Genomic DNA, 20,193 nt, shown 5'->3' on the forward strand with positions numbered 1-20,193 from the left:
TAAATATCAAAATATTTTTTTTGGGAATTCGCAATAGTAGTACATGTTCGTAATGACCATTCGATTCAATTCGCCATGTTTGTAATGACCATAGGTAAAAGATATGCGGCGCTGCTGCACAAATTATGCGGCACCTTCTGTGCTTCCTAATCTGTTCCAGTGCTAGGATTATCCAGGATTCTGTGGTGAAACTGGGCATCAAAAATGTTGGCAGGATTTAAGAACTAAAAAGAAATAATCTGTAGCTTTTTAATCTGTACCAGTGTCTGACAATGTCGCGAGACGTCAAAAAACTGTCATGAACTGTCAGTAATTTTGTCACCGAGGGGGAGAGTGGTTGTCTGATTTTTCAGAAAATAATTATTTAAAACTCTAATCAGTTATTTACGAAATAAGGAATATATTGAAAACAAACAGCTAGACAAATCTTACTAGAGACTCTCTTAAAATGGTTATCTAGCCGCATAACCTCGGGCCGACGTAGAGTTATGTGTTAGGTTTGTGATAATTTTGTTGAAAAATAGTGAAAATGAGTGAGCAAGTAGAATTTGTTGACATCCTGGAGCCGAGGAGGACGCAGTCAGGCATCTTCAGTTTCATGACGAGGAACTGGCATCCGCAACGTACTCTGAAATTGGATAAATACTTCACGCCGCAAGAGCTAAAGGATATCGCTGCAAATTCTGTATATTTAGACGCTTTTATAGAAGCAGTAAGTATTGTTTGTTATAATCTGTGTACATTTTATGTTAACATATTTTTTCTATCTGGAAAGAAAATCCTAAGAAAACCCAATGTCCAATATATTTTATTTATTTTCCAGTCACCATATTTGTAACATACATTATTTCCAATTAAATGATTTCTATTTCAAAAAAAATATTTAATGTCATAAAATGTGGAAATATTCTAAAAAAGATATTTGTGTGTCTACAAGTAGCGGTAAATCCAGAATGTAATTACATACATAAATACATTTCCAGACATGAACAGCAAATCTTCGGATGAGGTCCGAATGATTGAGTTTTGATCCAGCATTTCTAGAACTTACCATAAAGCATCCACATTACATTTACACAATTTGTTTTCCTCAGGAATGTTCCAGAAGTGGTAAGAGCAAAGAGAAGCTGCACCAGGAAGTGCACAACTACTTGGAGGAGATGGGCCTGGATAAGAAGATGCACGTCATCCGGTGGATGGGAGTCATATTCCTCAAGATATCATTCATGATGAAGATTAAGATGTTTGTGAATGAAGCTGCAGCTTTTAATGTAAGTTATTATTCAGTATTAAAGTATTATTTATACTCTAAAAGCTTTAAATAATATTGGATTTATAGTAATTTAAATATTACTTCAAAAGGAATGTTTCTCTTTGTTTGGGAAAGCAAAGTGTGGATGAATTATCCAATAAGATATTTAATGACACCTTTGAACCTAATCATTAAAAAAAGGGCTTATACAAATTCTAGTGTGACTTTGCATAGAGTGACTTTGAATAGAGTGTGTCTTTGCGATTCTACATGATCTTCGCATGCTTTTACTGTATGTATCAATACATACAAATTGTAATACTATATTATTTTTAAAAAGAGTAACCATGGAGTTTCTTGCCCGTTCTTCTCCATAGGAAGCTACTTTTGGAATGGGCAACTAGAATCAAACTTAGTTATAATTTTGACGTTCATAAGTGCTTGTAAAGGCCTAAATGAAATAAATGATTTGACTTTGACTTTGACTTTGACTTTCTAGTAAAAAAAAAAAAAACACAAAAATGTGAAGTTATAGAATGCGTTTTTTTAAACCAATATGAGTGAGATTTCTTGGTTTTTAGGAAGTTAATCAAAAATCAAAAAACATCCTACCAGTTTCATAAATAAAATCGTTTTTTTTTTTACTTTTATAGTTGAAGTCAGTGATGGGCAATAATCCAGTACTATTCCTGTCGACTCACAGAAGCTATGCAGACTTCTGTCTCATGACCTACTTGTGTTATCACTTTGATATTGACTTTCCTGCAGTGGCTGCTGGCATGGGTATGTGATTTCTACTTATCCTTATTAATTAATATTTTTTAGTGGGAAAGTATATCTATCTAGCAAGCGAGGAAAATGTGTAGGTGGGATATTTAATGCAGATTTGAAGATATAAACTTCACAGGGCAAGAGTAACCTAATTATAAGTAAAACAGGCCCTCATATAATCACAACTCATAAAAATAATTGTGTAAAATTGAAATAAATAAATATTGCTGTAGACCTCTTCTTGTAGCATCCTGCAGTCTAGTTCCTGCAGACCACAATTAATCCAGCTATTGATATAATATTCTTTCACAGTTTATACTTTTAGAGTCTGCAGTGCTTTTTGTCTGCTTTGCTTAAAACATGATAAACTTAGGGTTATAAGGGATGTTAAACTGCTTCTGAGAGATACTGTGTGTCTGTGTCATTGAGGAGCCCAACTCCAACTAAATATACTTAGTTAATTATTGATATAATTAAGTGAAGCTTCAATCATTATTATCAAACATTTCTTTTTTAGATTTCTACTCCATGGCCGTAATAGGGCGGCGCATGCGGGAGACATGCGCGTTCTACATCCGCCGCACATTGGCCGGCGATCCGTTATACGCAGCTACACTCAAGCAATATGTACGAACTGTAGTAGCCAAGCATGCTGCACCCATAGAGTTCTTCCTTGAAGGCACTAGGAGCAGAAGCAATAAGAGTATGCCTCCTAAATATGGTGAGTTTTTCTATTTTATGATTTAATGTGTAAAGCATAAAACTCAATTTCTTTTAAGAGTTTAACTAAAATATAATTTTCTACGTATTGATGTATATATGTACTTAATAAAATTTGTAGTGTAAATTCTGACATTAATATGTATAATTTGAAATCTGAAATCTTATTGAGATATTATAATACTAGAATGAATACAATTCACGAAGATATCATCTCCTGTAATCAATCACAGTCTAGTCTGTGTTTGTTGGAAATAAGATAAAACCACGAAGGAGAAAAGACTAGCGGAGATGCCCTAACGCAGGTAGGTCACGCGCCTTCAGGTAGGTCAAATACGTCACGACTACGTCACGGCAGGCGTGGCTGGACACCGCCCATATACCGTCCTTTACATCAAACTGACATCTTGTCATGGTTGTATTTTTACCACAATTTCAACAGATTTTATTTGTTACTCGATTAAAACGATGAAATGCGCTATCATTAATTGTAGAAATTGCTCAGGATCCAAACTCAAACATACCATAGGATAACATTTCACATGTAAGTAATATTTTAGCTTTAAAACATATTTTTTGCTAGAGACATCTGTCGTCGAATAGCTGCATTTCTAGAACCTCTAAGTGAATTTGTATTCTTTTCGTATCAATCTTGTATCAATGTATATTATTGGTACCAATTTTTGCCTTAAAAAGCAGCTTCATTTTTCCTTGCATCCTACAAGTTTTTTTTATAGATTATTTACAAACCAAAACATATGATATATTATCATGAAAATTGAATATTATAAAAACACCATCTTTCGGTAAGTAGTCGACTTACGTATATTTGAAGTAAAATTGTGTTCATCAAGACAGAGAGACCCGTTACAAAATTAAGTGCTACCAGACATCGAAAATGCAATCACCCATTCTTAAAAAAGGTCTTATTTAAAAAAGCTGCAATTATCTTAAAATTAATCATAACTCTAACTATGTATATTTATTTATATTCATCACTAGCCGTTTTCCCGCGGTTTCACCCGCGTACCGTGAGAGCTACTGCCCGCACCGGGATAAAATATAGCCTATGTTACTTGCAGATAATATAGCTTTCTAATGGTGAAAGAATATTTAAAATCGGTCCAGTAGTTTTTGAGTTTATCCATTACAACCAAACAAACAAACAAAGTTTTCCTCTTTATAATATTAGAATAGATCAGCAATGTTTTACATAGGTATATCTCTCTTGCCGTACATACTTTTTGAATGTACCTTTACTCAGAGCAACATCCGACTCACATAAAGTCTGCTACTTATTTAGTGGATGCGCCGTTATGATACAGTTGTGAAAACTCTAATTTGATAAACACTGTCCCTATAATTTTAATTCCCATTTTTCTTGGTGAATTTCGTAATGTGGCAACATCGAAAATAACAACAGTCATCGCAGCACGGTTCTAGAACAAATAGAACGAATTTTCGTGCTTGTGATGCCATAGTGGCTAGTAGACGAACTAACACAATGCCATAAGTTGATACTTAAATTACACCATGGGGGTATTTTAGACCCGTGGTGAATAAAAATGATTTTTCATCGAGTCTCCGTTTAATGGTTCCTAGATACCTATTTCATTTCTGGAGGAGTAAATAAATTGTTGTGGGGCAAGTTCTCTGCACAAAATAATACTTATATAACAATTAATTTTCTAACTTTTTTATCTCTCTCTTTTTCTTCTTTCATTTCAAATAAATGCTTCTTTAAACTTTCTAATTAAATTACTATTTTAAAAGAATTATTAATTTTGAGTATTTACTTTACTTTTGAGTATGTCACTAGTGGTCGATGTTAGTTTAGGGTTAGATTTTAATCATCCTATTCCACGCTAGATGGATTTACAAAAAATGGGTGGCTTCCCATAAAAGGCGTATAAGGGTGGAGCACGGGTGGAGACAGTAACGTTCCTCGTCCCCCGCTCACCCGAATTTTGGCGCGCTGCTTTGTTAGGAGATTTTTCGTTAGGGCATCTCCGCTAGTCTTTTCTCCTCCGTGGATAAAACTAACAATGAGAAATTAATTGGCACTAGTAGCACCGACAATTCTATTGTATCTTTGTTCTGTTAAGATTTATAAATTAAAAAAATTGGTTTATTATATTTAATGAATTATTTTCATTAAACGTTTAATGATTTATTTTCATTAAATATAATAAACCAATTTCTTTAATTTATAATAGCAATTTCTTTATTACTTTTTTTTTTTTTATTAATATTGAAAAAAAAATACGAAAGCGGAAATCGTACTTTCTTACTCTTGTTTGTTTCTTATTCCATAGTTAAATGGCGTAGGATGCATAATATCAGTAGGGTAACGGATTTGTATGGCATTAAAGTTCTGAAGAACCTTTCAACAGTTTCATCACTTCAAAACTTTAGGTACATAAATAGTTACAAAGTTTAATAGTTTAACACAGTGTATTTGTCCTAGAATAATAGTTAAAGTAATATAAATGCTATTTATTTATGAAACATAATGAAGTGTTTGCCGTGTAAATGCAATTATGTAGAGCTGTAAATAAACTTGCGAAGTTTGTTAGATCTAGTAAAATAAATGTTAAGTACCTACCTAGATACTTCTTATGATGAACCAAATAGTACTACTAGCTAAGGAACCTTCCCGTTAAAAATTAGGGCAAATATGATGGGATCTTGTGTCCATCAAAATTCGGAAAAACACACACATATTTGAATTATATTATTCTATGATCGAAATCAGCAAGCTTAGTTAATTGATGATGATATTTTGAGTTGCATAACTGCTTACTTAATATATATAATTTAAGGTTTTTAGCGATAAGTGTGATTATGTACTTGTTCTTTTCCCTAAAAAAATAAATAAATCTCCCTTAGGTATGTTATCAATGACCCTTGTACCCTACTTCGCGCACGAGGTGACGGACATCACGGTGGTTCCCGTCAACATCAGCTACGATCGACTGATGGAGCACTCACTGTTCGCGTACGAGCATCTCGGAGTGCCCAAGCCGAAGGAGTCTACTGGAGTGAGTTTCATATAAACCTGAGCTAATGAACTTTATTTTTTTATTTTGTCTCGCGCAACCAGAACAAGATAAAATAAAAAATCTCTAAGTATTAATCTATCTTCATACAGGATTGAAGACAAAGTCCTTACCAAATTGACAGAAATGATTTTAGGAACTACATACTATAAAAAGACAAAAATATAAAATATTTATCTGCCGTTGTTGTAGAAAGAATAAATATTTTAATTTTTTTAGTTTAATTTTCTTAATCGAATTAACAATTATTTTCAATTAATTTCCTAAAAACTATGTTTATTTTCCGATACATAAACACAATAATATGGTAAAAAAATATCCGTTTAAATTTTTTTGTAGTTTACGAAATAACGTATCAATAGTTTACGAAATACAAATAGTGCAAACTTAATATTCTTAAGCTTCGATAGTAAACTAATCTATAGCTTTTGGCATACAAAACCAGTTTGTCTAGAAGGGCGTGTTGTGTAAGACACAAGATTGTTCGCAAGTTGTAAATAAAAGAGGTCAATGTCTTCTCATTTCACATAATCACCTACTTCGCGGACACAAGGCCGTTCAACGCATGTTTTATTAATACGTAAAACTGATTAGATAATGTCATATGTGTAACACGTTTTAAATTACCGCATGGACGCTGCTCCTGAAAGAATGGCGAAATCGGCGAATCTGTGTCCTTTCCTGTCCATATCAAAATAGGACTCATTGCCTGGTTTACGAGCGACACAACCCTGTCGCGTGGTTTCACTTGTCATCGTTCGAATCGTAATTGAATTTGTAGAACTCATTTAAGTTTTCGAAAGCTGTCAAAAAATCTGTACAGGCTGAATCAAATGTATTTTTCAATTTAATATCCTTGTAAGTACGTACCGTTTTTCTGGCCAATAAATTATATTCACTATGCCGTTCGATCAAGTCAAATCAAAATCAAATCAAATCAAAACTCATTTATTCAAACTTGGCTGCAAAACAGCACTTTTCGAACGTCAGAAAAAAAAATTACATAAGACAGCCCCCAAAAACGCCCACCCTTCACCACTTCCTATGTGTTTTTGCTGGGAAGAAGAAGTGGCGCAACAAACTCCCCAGCAACACATGTCTGTCTGTAGGTTAAAAGAACCTTTCAACAAAGTACAGTGAGTATTGCAGTATGCAATACGCAATATTGTCATAAAATAAAATTACATTTAAAAATGATTTATAAAATCCACCACATGCTAGCTAGCACTCACCCTACGTGACTTGTCTAACTCAAGCATTGAATAAATATGATGTGAAAAAAATGTATAGCCTCCAATATTTATAATAGTTTATGAGGGAGTGCCCACCTTCATGTGATATTCTATTGCAACCCTGTGTAATGTACAACATGGGTAAGTAATGAATCTAGTAAATTGGACCGCTCAGCCAGTAAAAAAAAAAAGAAGTATAAGAAAAGAGTCTACAAAATTATATAATACTACTTATAGTATAGTCAGTAAGACGACCTGGCACCACAAGCAGCACCCGTTCACGAGCATAACGCGAGGATCAGCCATCGCCCCCCTCGCACATCTTTGAGGGAGGGAAGCAACCCGACCGCCGACGCTACCGCAAGCAGTGCCGTCTAAGGGAGCATGACGTACTCACCGCTACACAACTCAATATCAGGATCAATTATCGCTAAGTAGTGGTCCTTATTTACTGTAATCCAAAGGAAAAAAAAATAAATATAAATAGATGATTTAAATAAAACATAATAAATACAGTAAATGTATCCTGTCAATAATGTAAAACCAAGTAAGGTCAATAATAAAAATATAAAATTGTAAAAAAAAAATGAATAATAATAATTGATTGTAAAATTAAGATGTCATTCACAAAAAAAAAAAAAAGGCAATTATAATATAGCTGTCTTGCGTTCAACATGGCGACCAACTATTTTTATCATTCAAATAATCGTTAATTGTATAATATGCCTTTTGAATAAGAATAGCCTTAATTTGTTCTTTGAATTTATTAAACGGCTGTTCTAATAAAGACAGAGGAAGTTTATTATAGAAACGAATACCTAGACCCAGAAATGAACCATGCACTTTATGAAGCCGGTGAAAGGGTACACACAGTTTATGCTTATTTCTTGTATTAATGCTATGGACTTCACTTTTTTTGGTATATAAATGTAAGTTCTGTCTAATATACAGTATATTGGCAAAGATGAATTGTGATGCCACAGTAAGAATACCAATTTCTTTAAACAGCTCTCTGAGGGAAGTTCTGGTACCTAATTGGTATATCGCACGTATAGCACGTTTTTGTAGAATAAATATATTCTCTATATCAGCGGCTTTGCCCCACAACAGGATACCGTAGGACATAACGCTGTGAAAATTACTGAAATACACCAATCGAGCAGTGTCGACGTCTGTGAACTGTCTGACTTTCCTGACGGCGTAGGCGGCAGAACTAAGCCTTCCCGCGAGGCTAGAAATATGTGAACCCCATTGAAGTTTTGTATCTACTGTTATACCCAGAAACACAGTAGATGCAACGGTTTGAAGAACCTCGTTGTTTAGGATAACATTAGGACCTAGGTTTTTTACATTAGGCATAGTGAACTTAATGCATTTTGTTTTTTTAGCATTAAGTACTAAATTGTTTGTGGTAAACCAGTGCGTAACTAATGAGAGTGCACTGTTTACCTCTTCAAATTGCTCTCTATTTCTGTCAACTTTGAAAATGAGAGACGTATCATCAGCAAATAATACAACGTCGCAGATATTATTGAGGTGGTAAGGCAGATCATTGATGTATACTAAGAATAAGAATGGACCTAATATAGAGCCTTGTGGCACGCCTAGCTGAACTGGAAGGCCTGATGATTTAGAACCATTTACATCTACACATTGCAATCTATGTTGTAAATACGATTCTATTATGCCGAGAGCTCCGTTTTGGACTCCGTAAAACCGTAATTTACGTAAAAGTGTATCATGATGGACGCAATCAAAAGCTTTGGAAAGGTCGCAAAAGACTCCAATAGCATTTTGAGAATTTTCCCATGCGTTATAAATATGTTTTAAAAGTGCAACACCAGCATCTGTGGTAGAACGACCTTTGGTAAAGCCATATTGTTCTGTATGAAGGAGGCTATTTAAATTGAAATATCGTAGTAACTGCTTGAGTATTAACTTTTCAAAAATTTTACTAAAGGCAGGCAGGATAGAAATAGGTCTAAAATTACTAATGTCCGACTTATTGCCTGATTTAAATAGAGGTATGACTTTACTGTGTTTCATGAGGTCAGGAAAAACACCAGTGTCAATGCACTTGTTGAATATGATAGCAAGGTAAGGAGCAATGACGTCAATTATATTACCTAATAGTTTGATGGAAATGTCCCAAAAATCACCCGTATTTTTTAATTTAAGAGTTTTAAAAACATTAATTACATCCATTGGAGTAACGTGCTCAAAACTAAACAAAGAATTACACTGAGGCACACTAGCACGCATAAGCTGTTCAGCGTCAGTTGAAGATGAATTTAAGGAGCGAGTCGTGGTTACAGGTATATCCGCAAAGAACTCATTAAAAGCTTTGGCTACATCAGCCGCATTACTAACAAGTTTGTCGTCCAGTTTAATCTCTAACTTGTTGTTCTGGTTCACTGACTTGCCAGTTTCATTATTTATAATTCTCCAGGTTGTTTTAATTTTATTTGAGGAGTTTTTAATAGAATCACTTAAAAATTTTGATTTTGCAAAATTGCAGACCTTTTTAAATATTTTGGAATATTGTCTAACATAGTTTACAAAGTTATCGTCAAATTGACAAGTTTTCATACCGTATAACTCATATAGTCTCGCTCTACTTATATAAATACCTGGAGTGGCCCATTTGTTGAATTTGGCCGAGGTACCTTTAATATTTAAGGTTTTGGTCTTAAATGAAGAATTGAACTCATTCTGTATGACACCAAAGAGAGATGTATAAATGGTGTTAGGATCCTCATTAGCAAGAATAGAAGGTTCAAGATTTTTTGTAACATTACTTTTAAATCTAACACAACGACTAACTGAATAGGGTCTGCATTCTATTTTAAGTGGCTCAGTGTGAACTAACATAGGAAAACTAACTTTTTGTCCACAGTGGTCAGACGTAAGATGGTTGATGACTAAGTTGTTGGAGGCCTCAGTGTCACTAAATATGTTATCCAGACAGGTAGAAGTAGTGGCCGTAATTCTGGTTGGTTCAAAGAATATATTTAGTAAGTTAAAAGACTTAAATAAGTTTAATAGTCTTATAGTTAAAGGAGAATCCTCCAAAATGTTAACATTAAAAAAGTGATACATTATTCGCTCCACTAAACATAGTGTGTGAACTTGCTAGTACGTATAACTTACATAATAAATTATTCCGGTTGAGTGCCGGTGTGGCTGTGGACCTACTTCAACGAATTCCAACTAATTACGAACTAGGACAGGAAAAGTCGGCCAGACATTCACAGATGTAGGTATACATATTAGCAAAATTTTGCATATTGTATCAGTGTTTTAGATCATCTTACATACCTTTTTTTTTAACGACGTCAAAAATCATCAAATGACCCCTCCCGCTGTGGGTTAACAGCGGTGAGGGAGTGTCAGACTCTTACTGACTAAAAACCGTCGTGTTCCGTCGTAGGCCTTTTATGTGCCAGGGCCGCGGTATCTCTTTCGAACAACCCGCAGCCCCGGCAGACATCTTACATACCTTATGACTACGTTTTAACTAATTTTGTTTAAATTGGTTTTTGTCTTATTACCGAAATCGCAACATCATATTATAGTTCCACCATTATAAAACCTAGCTTTAAAAGGTCCCGGCTTTATTGCTAGGTTAAATGAGGAAATTAAGTCCTTCAAGATGTTGCTTAAAATAAACCTAGAACCGAACTAGTACTTTTAAGGGCTAAATCTTTCATATTAGGGGACTTCAAGCATAACTTGAGTCTAGATTCTTTGCTATTGAATTTATTAGTTAGGGCAATTAATTGCAATTAAAAATTATTGGACTATGAACTCTGAGTTGTTACGCCTAATCAGTATGCCTATAAAATGAGCCTAGTAACATAAATACATAATTATGTAAAATAATCAGATTAAATGATTACAACTAATTATCTTAATCTATGCACTTGACCATGTAATCAATTTGTCGGACATTCGATTATTCTTTAAAAAAATACCTCTCACACGGAGACAAAATTATTCGTCAAATCTTGATTTCCCAAAATATGTTTAGGTGATAACTGATTGTGATACTATTTTTCTTCGTCTATCGTCATTGTTAGTTTAGGTACCGTCAATATTTGTCATTGTAAGGTCAAAGTTGGTAGGTATATTGTTAGTCAGAAAACCGAACTTAGTCTTAGTTTTGAATTTTAAGTTTTGTTAATGCTAATGAGGTAGATGAAGGTAGACAAATAACAAAGTATTTAATTGATACCTGCCCACAATGTCTATAGAACTGAGTCACCAATAGAAATACGTTTTTCAACTGTTGAATACTACATTTATATAGGAATGAATTTTAAGCAGTGCGCAAAAAAAACTGGGGTCCAGAATCGTTAACAGAACATATCTGCATCATCAGTAAAAAATTTTTTTGTCCGCCCTAAAATCAGCAAAATATGGATACCAACTTTTCGTACGCGCGCCGAGCGGAGCTCGCGTCGGTAAACCGGTTTCGCGTTGCCGCCGTGCATACTATGACGACTGTGACCGTACTATCGATTACAAAATAAACATCTTTCGATATCAATAACTTTTCTTTTTTGTACTAAAACACTACAAAATAAAAATATACGTATCTATAAAACTTATTTAACTATAGGTTGGCAAAGTTTGCGCACTGGATAAAATTCATTCCTGTATGTATGTACTGCGGCTGTAAGATAATGTACATACAAGAGCACATCAACCTACCTCAATCCGTCAAATGTCTTCGATAGATTTTCAACCTTATCACAATAGTGGAAGGTTAGTATTCATTTGACAAATTCGGTTAGGTTGACCTGCTAGCTTCTGAACTTAGAGAATAAAACAAACCATCTACTACACACAACCCACTTAGTATTACTTATAAGTTTTGGAAAAAGGATCTTTTACTTTAAAAGTCTATTTGTATATTATATTACCATATTTACTAACCTCCCCACTCAGAGACATTTAATGATTACTTAAGCTATTCCTTAGTGAAGGATTTGTATGACATTCCGTCACTAAGGAGTGACTTAAGTAATCATTAAATGTCTCTGAGTGGAGAGGTAAGTGCTGATATTTTTCATTTTCGAGTCTTTTATCGTCATTCACAAGTACTTATCGACACATGATCGAGCTATTCTAACAAATTATTCAAATATTATGTGTTATCACCTCATCTTAACATTATCTCACCGCAAGTATCGCACACTATTATCATGTGCATGTTACTATGAATTATATTTACTCGCCCACTTGAGTTATGGCCTTTACAAGCTCTCAACTGCCACTTAGCCACTTACAAATTTAAACTTCTATAAAACGTGTTTTATGCTAAAAGGACATCAAGAAAAATCAAGACTAAGAAAATATTCTAGAGAAGACCAAATAAAATATTAAAACTTTTCGTAAGTTTTAACAAAATAAACATCCTTATATCGTCTAACATACCTATTGTCCGCTGATTTTCCGAAAGAATCATCAATATTTTAGTTTTTTTGCCCGTATTATAAAGACCCATATAATAAGCACTTATTATGCCACCATTCCCAATCCAATAAATAGTCACAGAGATTCTAACTTAAAATTCTTCTTTCAAGGGCTTCCTGAAGGCGCTTCACACATTAAACGACCACTTCGGCAACATATACATCAACCTCGGCGCCCCTCTCTCCATAAGGGAATTCCTCAAAAACGACACCTCACACTCCCAAGAAACGCTGAAACCTCTAGACATGCAGCAACTCACTCCTGACCAGTTCAAACAAGTCCAAAGCATTGCTGACTACGTCATCACCTTACAGCAGAAAAATACAGTTGCAACAATCTCCAATCTTCTTTCACTAGTATTAATGCAAAGTCTTATGAAGAACGTGCCTTTGGAGTTTGAAGAAGTGCTTCAAGAAGTCGGCTGGATGGTCCAGGAGTTGAGGAACTTGGGCGCAACAGTCTTCGAGAATGATGTAAGGAGTAGCGTGGAGAGGATCCTGGTGGTGCATCGGAAGATGATGAGGTTGGATAAGGAGAGGCGGTTGAGACTGATTTCGGGAGTTCTGGTGGATTTGTCCAGTGAGGTCAAGAAGAAAATGAAAGGTAGGTGAAATTGATATCTGTGACGATAAAAAAAAGTACTGCGATCGAGTCCTATAAATGTGATTAAAGAACAATAGTTACTACTAATTAGACCTTGATAAGTTGTTGGTTAAAACTTAAAACAATAGCTTTCCTGAATTACCTTTAAAACGAATAGAAAACAGTATGTTGCGAATTCCTAAAAACACATTCGTCATTATTTTACTGTCATACTTTATCGTACGACAATTAGATATTATCATATCTAATTCTCATACGATGTTTATTTGTTTGTATGACGAAATATTTGTGTCATATTTCTTGTCAATTCTATCTAAATCGAAACGCGCTGTTTCAAGTTTAACTTTTCAATTTGAGTTTTTGTTGATGCATGCCCATTTTGCTTGACTTTTTATGTCCAGATATGCCAAATGATCTTATAACAATATTCAATCAATACATAACATGGTTTGATGTCCTTCGTCGTTTCGTGAATAGCAAAGTGTCATTTGATTTGATGAATAGAGTATAAGAATCAAGTTGTCGAGTTTGGATGTAAGTCGCACCATATAAAATATAGAAACACTATAAAATATTCATAATCTTTAAACAGCGGTGTGTTAGACAGATATTTACTAACTAAGTTGTACGCAATTAATTTAAAATACTGCTTTATGAATTTCAAATATGAATGATCTTGACCAGGTATGCTAATAAGATCGTGTGTTCGTCACACATCGAATCATAATCAATTCATTCTCGGCTGGTGACTTATCGACTTTATTTTGTAGGAAATGTCAATATTACCTACACAAAGTCATATGGTAATTTAATTAAATGTAAGCTGTCGTTTAATAAATTTTTACTTTGTGATACAATAATTGTTTCTGAACATGTTAAACTGGGTTAACTGTTTATTTATTGTTTTAATTCGATGATTAAAATAATTTACAGTTTTGTAACAAAAATAAGTAATGTTAAATACCTTGATTAGAAAGTAAAAACAAAATATTGTCCAATAAATAGGGTTTATCCAGTTAATAAAATTATTTAGTTGTTACGTCGAGCCTACAAGATAAAGAAGATTATCGAGTCATAAACGAAGTGATTGTTTGAACGCGCTAATCTCAGGAACTACTGGTCCGATTTGAAAATTTCTTTCAGTGTTAGATAGCCCATTTATCGAGGAAGGCTATAGGCTACTTTTATCCCGGTACGGGAAGCAGTTCCCACGGGATGCGGGTGAAACCGCTGGCAGAAGCTAGTCTCTAATATAAATTTGCGTTATCAATTTAATTCATATCCCACTTAAAGCTTTATCTATGATACATTGAACTCTTAGATTTTTGACCAAATTTTTTACATATTATTTCATATCTGATGATGACGATTGTATCATCTTGATATTTTCCAAACTGGAAAAAATCGTTTTGATTTAACATAACTAATTAGTACGTCACTATAGCTTCCGTACTGTATATTATAGGTTTCATCTTTCAAGGCATTTTTACTCCTACTAATTTCATCATCATCATCCTCCTGCCCTTATCCCAATTTCATTTGGGGTCGGCGCAGCATGTTTTCTTCTTCCATACTCCTCTATCTCCCGTCATCTCACAAGTAACATTCTTTCTTACCATATCTACTTTCACACAATCCATCCATCGTTTTTTTGGTCTTCCTCTTCCACTATATCCGTCCACGTTCATACTCATCACCTTCCTCACAACATGACTCTCATTCCTCCGCATCACATGCCCATACCACGACAGCCGGTTTCCACGCAGTTTTTCTGATACCGGCGCCACTTTCAAACTTCCTCTTATATACTCATTCCTCACTCTATCCATTCGCGTAACTCCACACATACCTCTTAACATTCTCATCTCTGCCGCATGCAATTGTCTTTCATTCGTCGCTTTTGTGGGCCAGCACTCTGATCCATACAAGACAGCAGGTCTGACCATACTCTTGTAAATTTTCCCCTTAAGTTTAAGGGGAATACGAGGGTCACAAGTTGTTCCCGTTACCTGCCGCCATTTCATCCATCCTGCGTTAATTCTGTGCGTAACTGTCCGATCTATTTCGCCATCGCTCTGAATAAGCGAACCGAGGTACCGGAAATCGGAGCAGACTGGAAGAAGTGCGTTATCAAGCGCTATGGCTTCAGGACTGGAGAGGCCGCCGAAATCGCAGAACATGTATTCGGTCTTGGTTCTGCTGATTTTTAAGCCAACATTCTCCAGTCTCTGTTGCCAACTCCCCAATCCGCTCCGGATCTCAGGTCCGTCTTCACTAACCAGGACGATGTCGTCGGCAAACAGCATGCACCAGGGTGCCTCCTCCTGTATGTCCGCCGTCAAGGCGTCCATAATAAGCAGGAAGAGGTAAGGACTTAAAGCAGACCCTTGGTGCAGGCCCACAGCCACACTGAACTGGTCAGTATTGCCGGCCGACGATCGGACATACGTACAGGACTGCCTGTACATCGCACGAACTAACTCCACATACTTCCCAGGCACACCTTTCTCTTTCATGGCCCACCACAACACTTCCCGAGGCACCCTATCATACGCTTTCTCAAGGTCAATGAACACCATGTGCAGATTCCTGTGCACACGTCTGTACTTCTCGCACAATTGGCGAAGTGCGAAGATGGCGTCCATTGTCCCTCGACCTGGCATAAACCCAAATTGGTTTTGGGTAATTTCACTCTCTTCTCGCACTCTTTTCTCTATCACTTTCTCCCATACCTTCATAGTATGCGACATGAGCTTTATCCCTCTATAGTTGCCGCAATCTTGCACATCCCCTTTATTCTTGAAGATGGGCACTAGCGAACTACTGCACCATTCTTGCGGGATGACTTCTTCATGCACTCCTACTAATTTGTGTAAGCAAATGTTTAATTTTATCTCCAAAACAAAAAACAGTCTTATGCTGATGCGGTTTTAAGCACTAGTTCTCGTACTTCCAGAGTGGCATATTTACCCGCACTCGGATAAAAACTACCTTAAATATATTTATTCTGATGTTGAAGGTATTTACTTTAAAGTTTCATATCACACACACGCATAATCGCTTTTATAAATATTAATATGACTATGTTGCCGGAAGACGCTGGATTCAGGTCGCTTCCAACAGGTATCTGTGGAGATCAAAGGGGGGGGGGCTATGTTCAGCAGTGGATCCTATGGCTGAGATGATGATGATGACTATGTTTTAGGTCACATACTGCAAGCGCAGACGATGGTGGCAGCAGTGCCGGTCATCCAGCTGCAGTTATACGTGAACCCCATACTGCACTACCTGGTGCCGCCTGCCATCATCTGCCTCATTGTGCATAGATCTGCTACCGGTAGAGGTAAGTTCCTTGTAAATGTTTATAATTATGAAACCTAAGGTCACTCCTAGAACCTATACGAAAATTAAATGTTTTTTGGTATAATATGTAGTGTCTAGACTCTAGACAGACATGTATTTAGTAACAAGCGGTTATTATTATTACATCATAAACAGATACTCCCATGTGTGTATGTATTGTTCAAAACTCTAGGTTATTCATTCACTTTGTTAATTTCAGATCGGTTAGAAGCCGATTACCACCGCGTAAGAAAGTTACTCAGTCACGAGTTCTTCCACTTGGAAAAGGAAGAACCTAACGTAAGTATAAAACATAAGTGACTTTTTTAAACTATGTAATTTTCAAATGGAAACTTCTTCAACTCTTTTTGTGAGTCTGTGCTTCGTAAACGCTCTTAGAGTGGCTTTTCCGCTACCATAAACTAATTCTTTTTTTTACTAAATCACTCTTAATTTGCAGACATTCGCCAGAGCAGTGGAGTACTGCATACAAAACAGCGTTGTATCGTATAACGGTGAATTGTACGCGTTGGGCGAGGACACGAAGCTGCAGTACTTGCTCAAATGGTCAGTCTGGCCTGCGCTCACCTCGCTGCTGAAATGCGCTCAAGTTATGACTGAGGTAAGAGATTTTATTTATTTACACTATGATGAGTTACAGCTGTATAAAGAAGTCATAGATGACAGCGAGCCAATTAGAAGTCCTCGCTTATAATGCATACGATATGTTAACGTTACGGATTTTCTTCGAAAAATTGGCTTTTTAACTCTTGAAAATTTTCTTTAATTGGACCTTTAGAATCTGAGCTTAGCTCGTTCAAGTAAACAAACGAACTCTTCGGCTTTATAAAATTAGTTTGATAATTTAAAATATACGTAAAACCTTTATCAATGTCATTTACTTTCAATATTTAGAAGCAGCAATTTTTTTATAGCCTATCCCAGTACAAATTTGTAGACTTACCCTTTGTCGAATTTCTGGAAGTCTAACAATAAATATTTCCATTATATTTCCAGCAATCAAGTTGTGCCCACAAGCAAGCTCTGAAACTGGTACAACAGCGGGTAGAAAGTGAACGAGTGCACCCTTACTGCCTTAGCTTGGAAGCCACCGCCAACTGCCTCAATGGACTCGTCGCAGCCAATGCGCTTGTCAGGAATAAAGGGTAAGAAAGTATTTTATTTGGAGACTATAAAATATAAAAAAAGGAAATTAAAAACACCTATTATGAACATATGTTGAATTTTTCACGTCATCGAGCCTTTTTCCAAACATGTTGGGGTCGGCTTCCAGTCTACCATCTACATATATAGTATATCTGACCTCCCTTCAAATATTTCTCCAAATTCCAATCGATGCCTTGTGCAGGCGCTACCAGTCCATACTATATGCCTATACTATACTATATACCATATTTTTAATTTATTTCAGAGAGGGCGACATCATTTACGAATTGGTGCCTCACACAATGCAGGAGTGTAACAAACTAGTCAGTTCTATTCTGCCTACATTTAGCGTAGACTTCACGAATAATGCCGTCGTTGTAGACCATAAGGCTTTATCTAGACTTTAATAAAACATTTTTAGTGTTAAACTAGCGGACAATAGATTATTACAACACAATGGCATACTTAAAATTTGTATTATAGAATTTTATTTGTATTTCCAAGTGTTCAAAAGTATTGAATTTTCGTCCAATTCCAAGGACCCGTGGATAAGAATGAACCGCAAGAAGATCGATTTCGTAACTCTTGGTGGGGTCACCTCATAAATGCGTGTAAAGTAATTCGCCGTATCTAGCTAGACTTCCGTGATTATTAGGCACGGACAGATTAAATAAATTGTGAGTATTAGTTCCCACAAATTAAATTGTGAGAAATAGACCTAAATGCTTTTATTTAGTATACATTTATATGTACTGACAAAAGCACATAAAGCTTCTACTATCTGTCAAATTTCTTTGATCGAATTTTAACTTTATCTCTAAAGCATAAGGTTGAATGTGGATTGGGAAAAATTGTCAGACGTGTACTTGTACATAAATGCATTTTTTCTTTGCTTTTACTACGGGTGCAACATTGCGGAGTCTCTTATTATTCGAGTGACAATATTGGTTACCACTAGTTATTAACATTGTATTATTTATTTTAGCATAAAGCCAGGTGTTTGAATGAATTGTTATGTAAATATGGGTTCTGTATATATTAAGTTCGTAGGATTAGAAATTTGTATGCAATGTTTGGAGAAAACAGGTAAATGTTTCTTTTTATCTTTGATATGATATAGAAGTACATTTTATTTGTTACCGCTAATAAATTTTGAAATTATTCTGTGATTATACTCAAATATATTCACTGCAATTAATATTTTATCACCATATGTATAAATTGCTGTTATGGCGAAGATTCTAGTCTTATTCACACTATTGCTTGTACTTATCTCTCAAACAAATCTGCAGTATCTATTAATTATGTACTTGAACATTTTTCAGTTAAATTGTGATATTATTTTGCCAATTATATGCAATATTACATTGTAAATATGTGTCATTTCATGACAAAAGGTACCTTATCGACTTTGGCGCTTAAGTCATTTAGAAATACAAATTGTACAAGTTTGCTTAGACTACAGAAACATAATGTCGTAAGTGCCAACACCCATAAGGTACCTTTTACCGTGGACTGTCACATATGGGCGATTAGATTAGTTTAGTGTAGTTAGTAAAATTTGGATAATCTTAAGGCGCAATTGTCAACGCGAGGGAATGTACTCAAATGATTCCGAGACATTTCCATGTAATGACTCGACTCGTGACATACCCTGGTTGTTGAACAGTACTTTTACAAACTTTTATAAGTCAATTGCGAGAAGTAATTAAACTTGACATTGTTAATAAAGGATAACTTGGTCATTTGGACGCAATTTTTTAGCATACTCGAGTATTTCCATTTTGAGTATTTAAAGGTATAAACTTCCTACACTTCAGTATATTTACGCTTTTTTAACACTGACCTACAGTTATTATAATTCGTGCATTTGAAATACTAAGTTTATTTTTCAATTCAGTATTATGCATTCAAATCTTAGTATTATTTTCCTCAGAAACGCCATTTGCTAAATAACATTTGTTTACCATTTCTTTGTATCAAGTGTTAACTTTTGTACATTGACAGTATTTATTCAGTAGTTGTTATTTTATGTTTGTGATTGTAACGGCATAATATTGTTACTGCCTCATTAGTAAAAGGGAAGATTCTATACTTTTGAAGTTTTTTTTAAATTAATAATTCCGTGCCAAACACTAGTTCTAGAATCTGAACCTTGTGCACAAAGTGTGGTATCTTTCCTTTTATTTATCAATGGTTATAGATAGTTCAACTCAGATTTGCGCGCGGCCCTATGTGTGCGTCGGCTTGTAAATATACAACTTTCATTCGTGTGACAGTGACGTCGTCCGAGCATGACGTGTTCTTATCGCTTTTTGTTATGGGTACAGTCGTTTACGAAAATGTCTAGTTCTTCACGGAGAAAATGTTTAAGGAGTCAGGTAGCGTTTCAAAAAATGAAACAACATTCAAAGCTTTTTATTATTACATTTTACAGTTTTTCATTATTTTCTCATAAGTTTTTTCAAATTGACGTTGACAGTATCTAAGAAATAAATGAGGTGAAATATCTAAGATGAATTAAATACTCCTTATATATTTTCTAGATCTCGGGGTACGCGGACAATAA

At 35.2% G+C, this 20,193-nt stretch overlaps 1 protein-coding gene across 1 annotated transcript; it reads left to right on the plus strand.

Moving 5' to 3' along the window:
- The first annotated feature begins 311 nt into the window (after positions 1–311).
- LOC124640064 (dihydroxyacetone phosphate acyltransferase) lies at positions 312–19,718 on the plus strand. The gene is made up of 11 exons (XM_047177667.1): positions 312–712; positions 1,095–1,271; positions 1,906–2,035; positions 2,541–2,744; positions 5,633–5,784; positions 12,623–13,115; positions 16,321–16,458; positions 16,678–16,757; positions 16,918–17,079; positions 17,475–17,623; positions 17,890–19,718. The coding sequence occupies exons 1-11, from the start codon at positions 530–532 to the stop codon at positions 18,029–18,031; spliced, it is 2,010 nt and encodes a 669-aa protein (XP_047033623.1). The 5' UTR covers positions 312–529; the 3' UTR covers positions 18,032–19,718.
- The last annotated feature ends 475 nt before the right edge of the window (positions 19,719–20,193 follow it).

This window comes from Helicoverpa zea, chromosome 20, assembly GCF_022581195.2.
Source record: "Helicoverpa zea isolate HzStark_Cry1AcR chromosome 20, ilHelZeax1.1, whole genome shotgun sequence".
In the NCBI taxonomy this organism is placed as follows: Eukaryota; Metazoa; Arthropoda; class Insecta; order Lepidoptera; family Noctuidae; genus Helicoverpa; species Helicoverpa zea.

Bases quoted from the DNA above. Each gene is read 5' to 3' on its own strand.
- LOC124640064 (XM_047177667.1), top strand. From the start codon at position 530: ATGAGTGAGCAAGTAGAATTTGTTGACATCCTGGAGCCGAGGAGGACG. The intron at 2,036-2,540 runs GTATGTGATTTC...TTTCTTTTTTAG, and splicing joins TGCAGTGGCTGCTGGCATGG to ATTTCTACTCCATGGCCGTA. The intron at 13,116-16,320 runs GTAGGTGAAATT...ACTATGTTTTAG, and splicing joins GGTCAAGAAGAAAATGAAAG to GTCACATACTGCAAGCGCAG.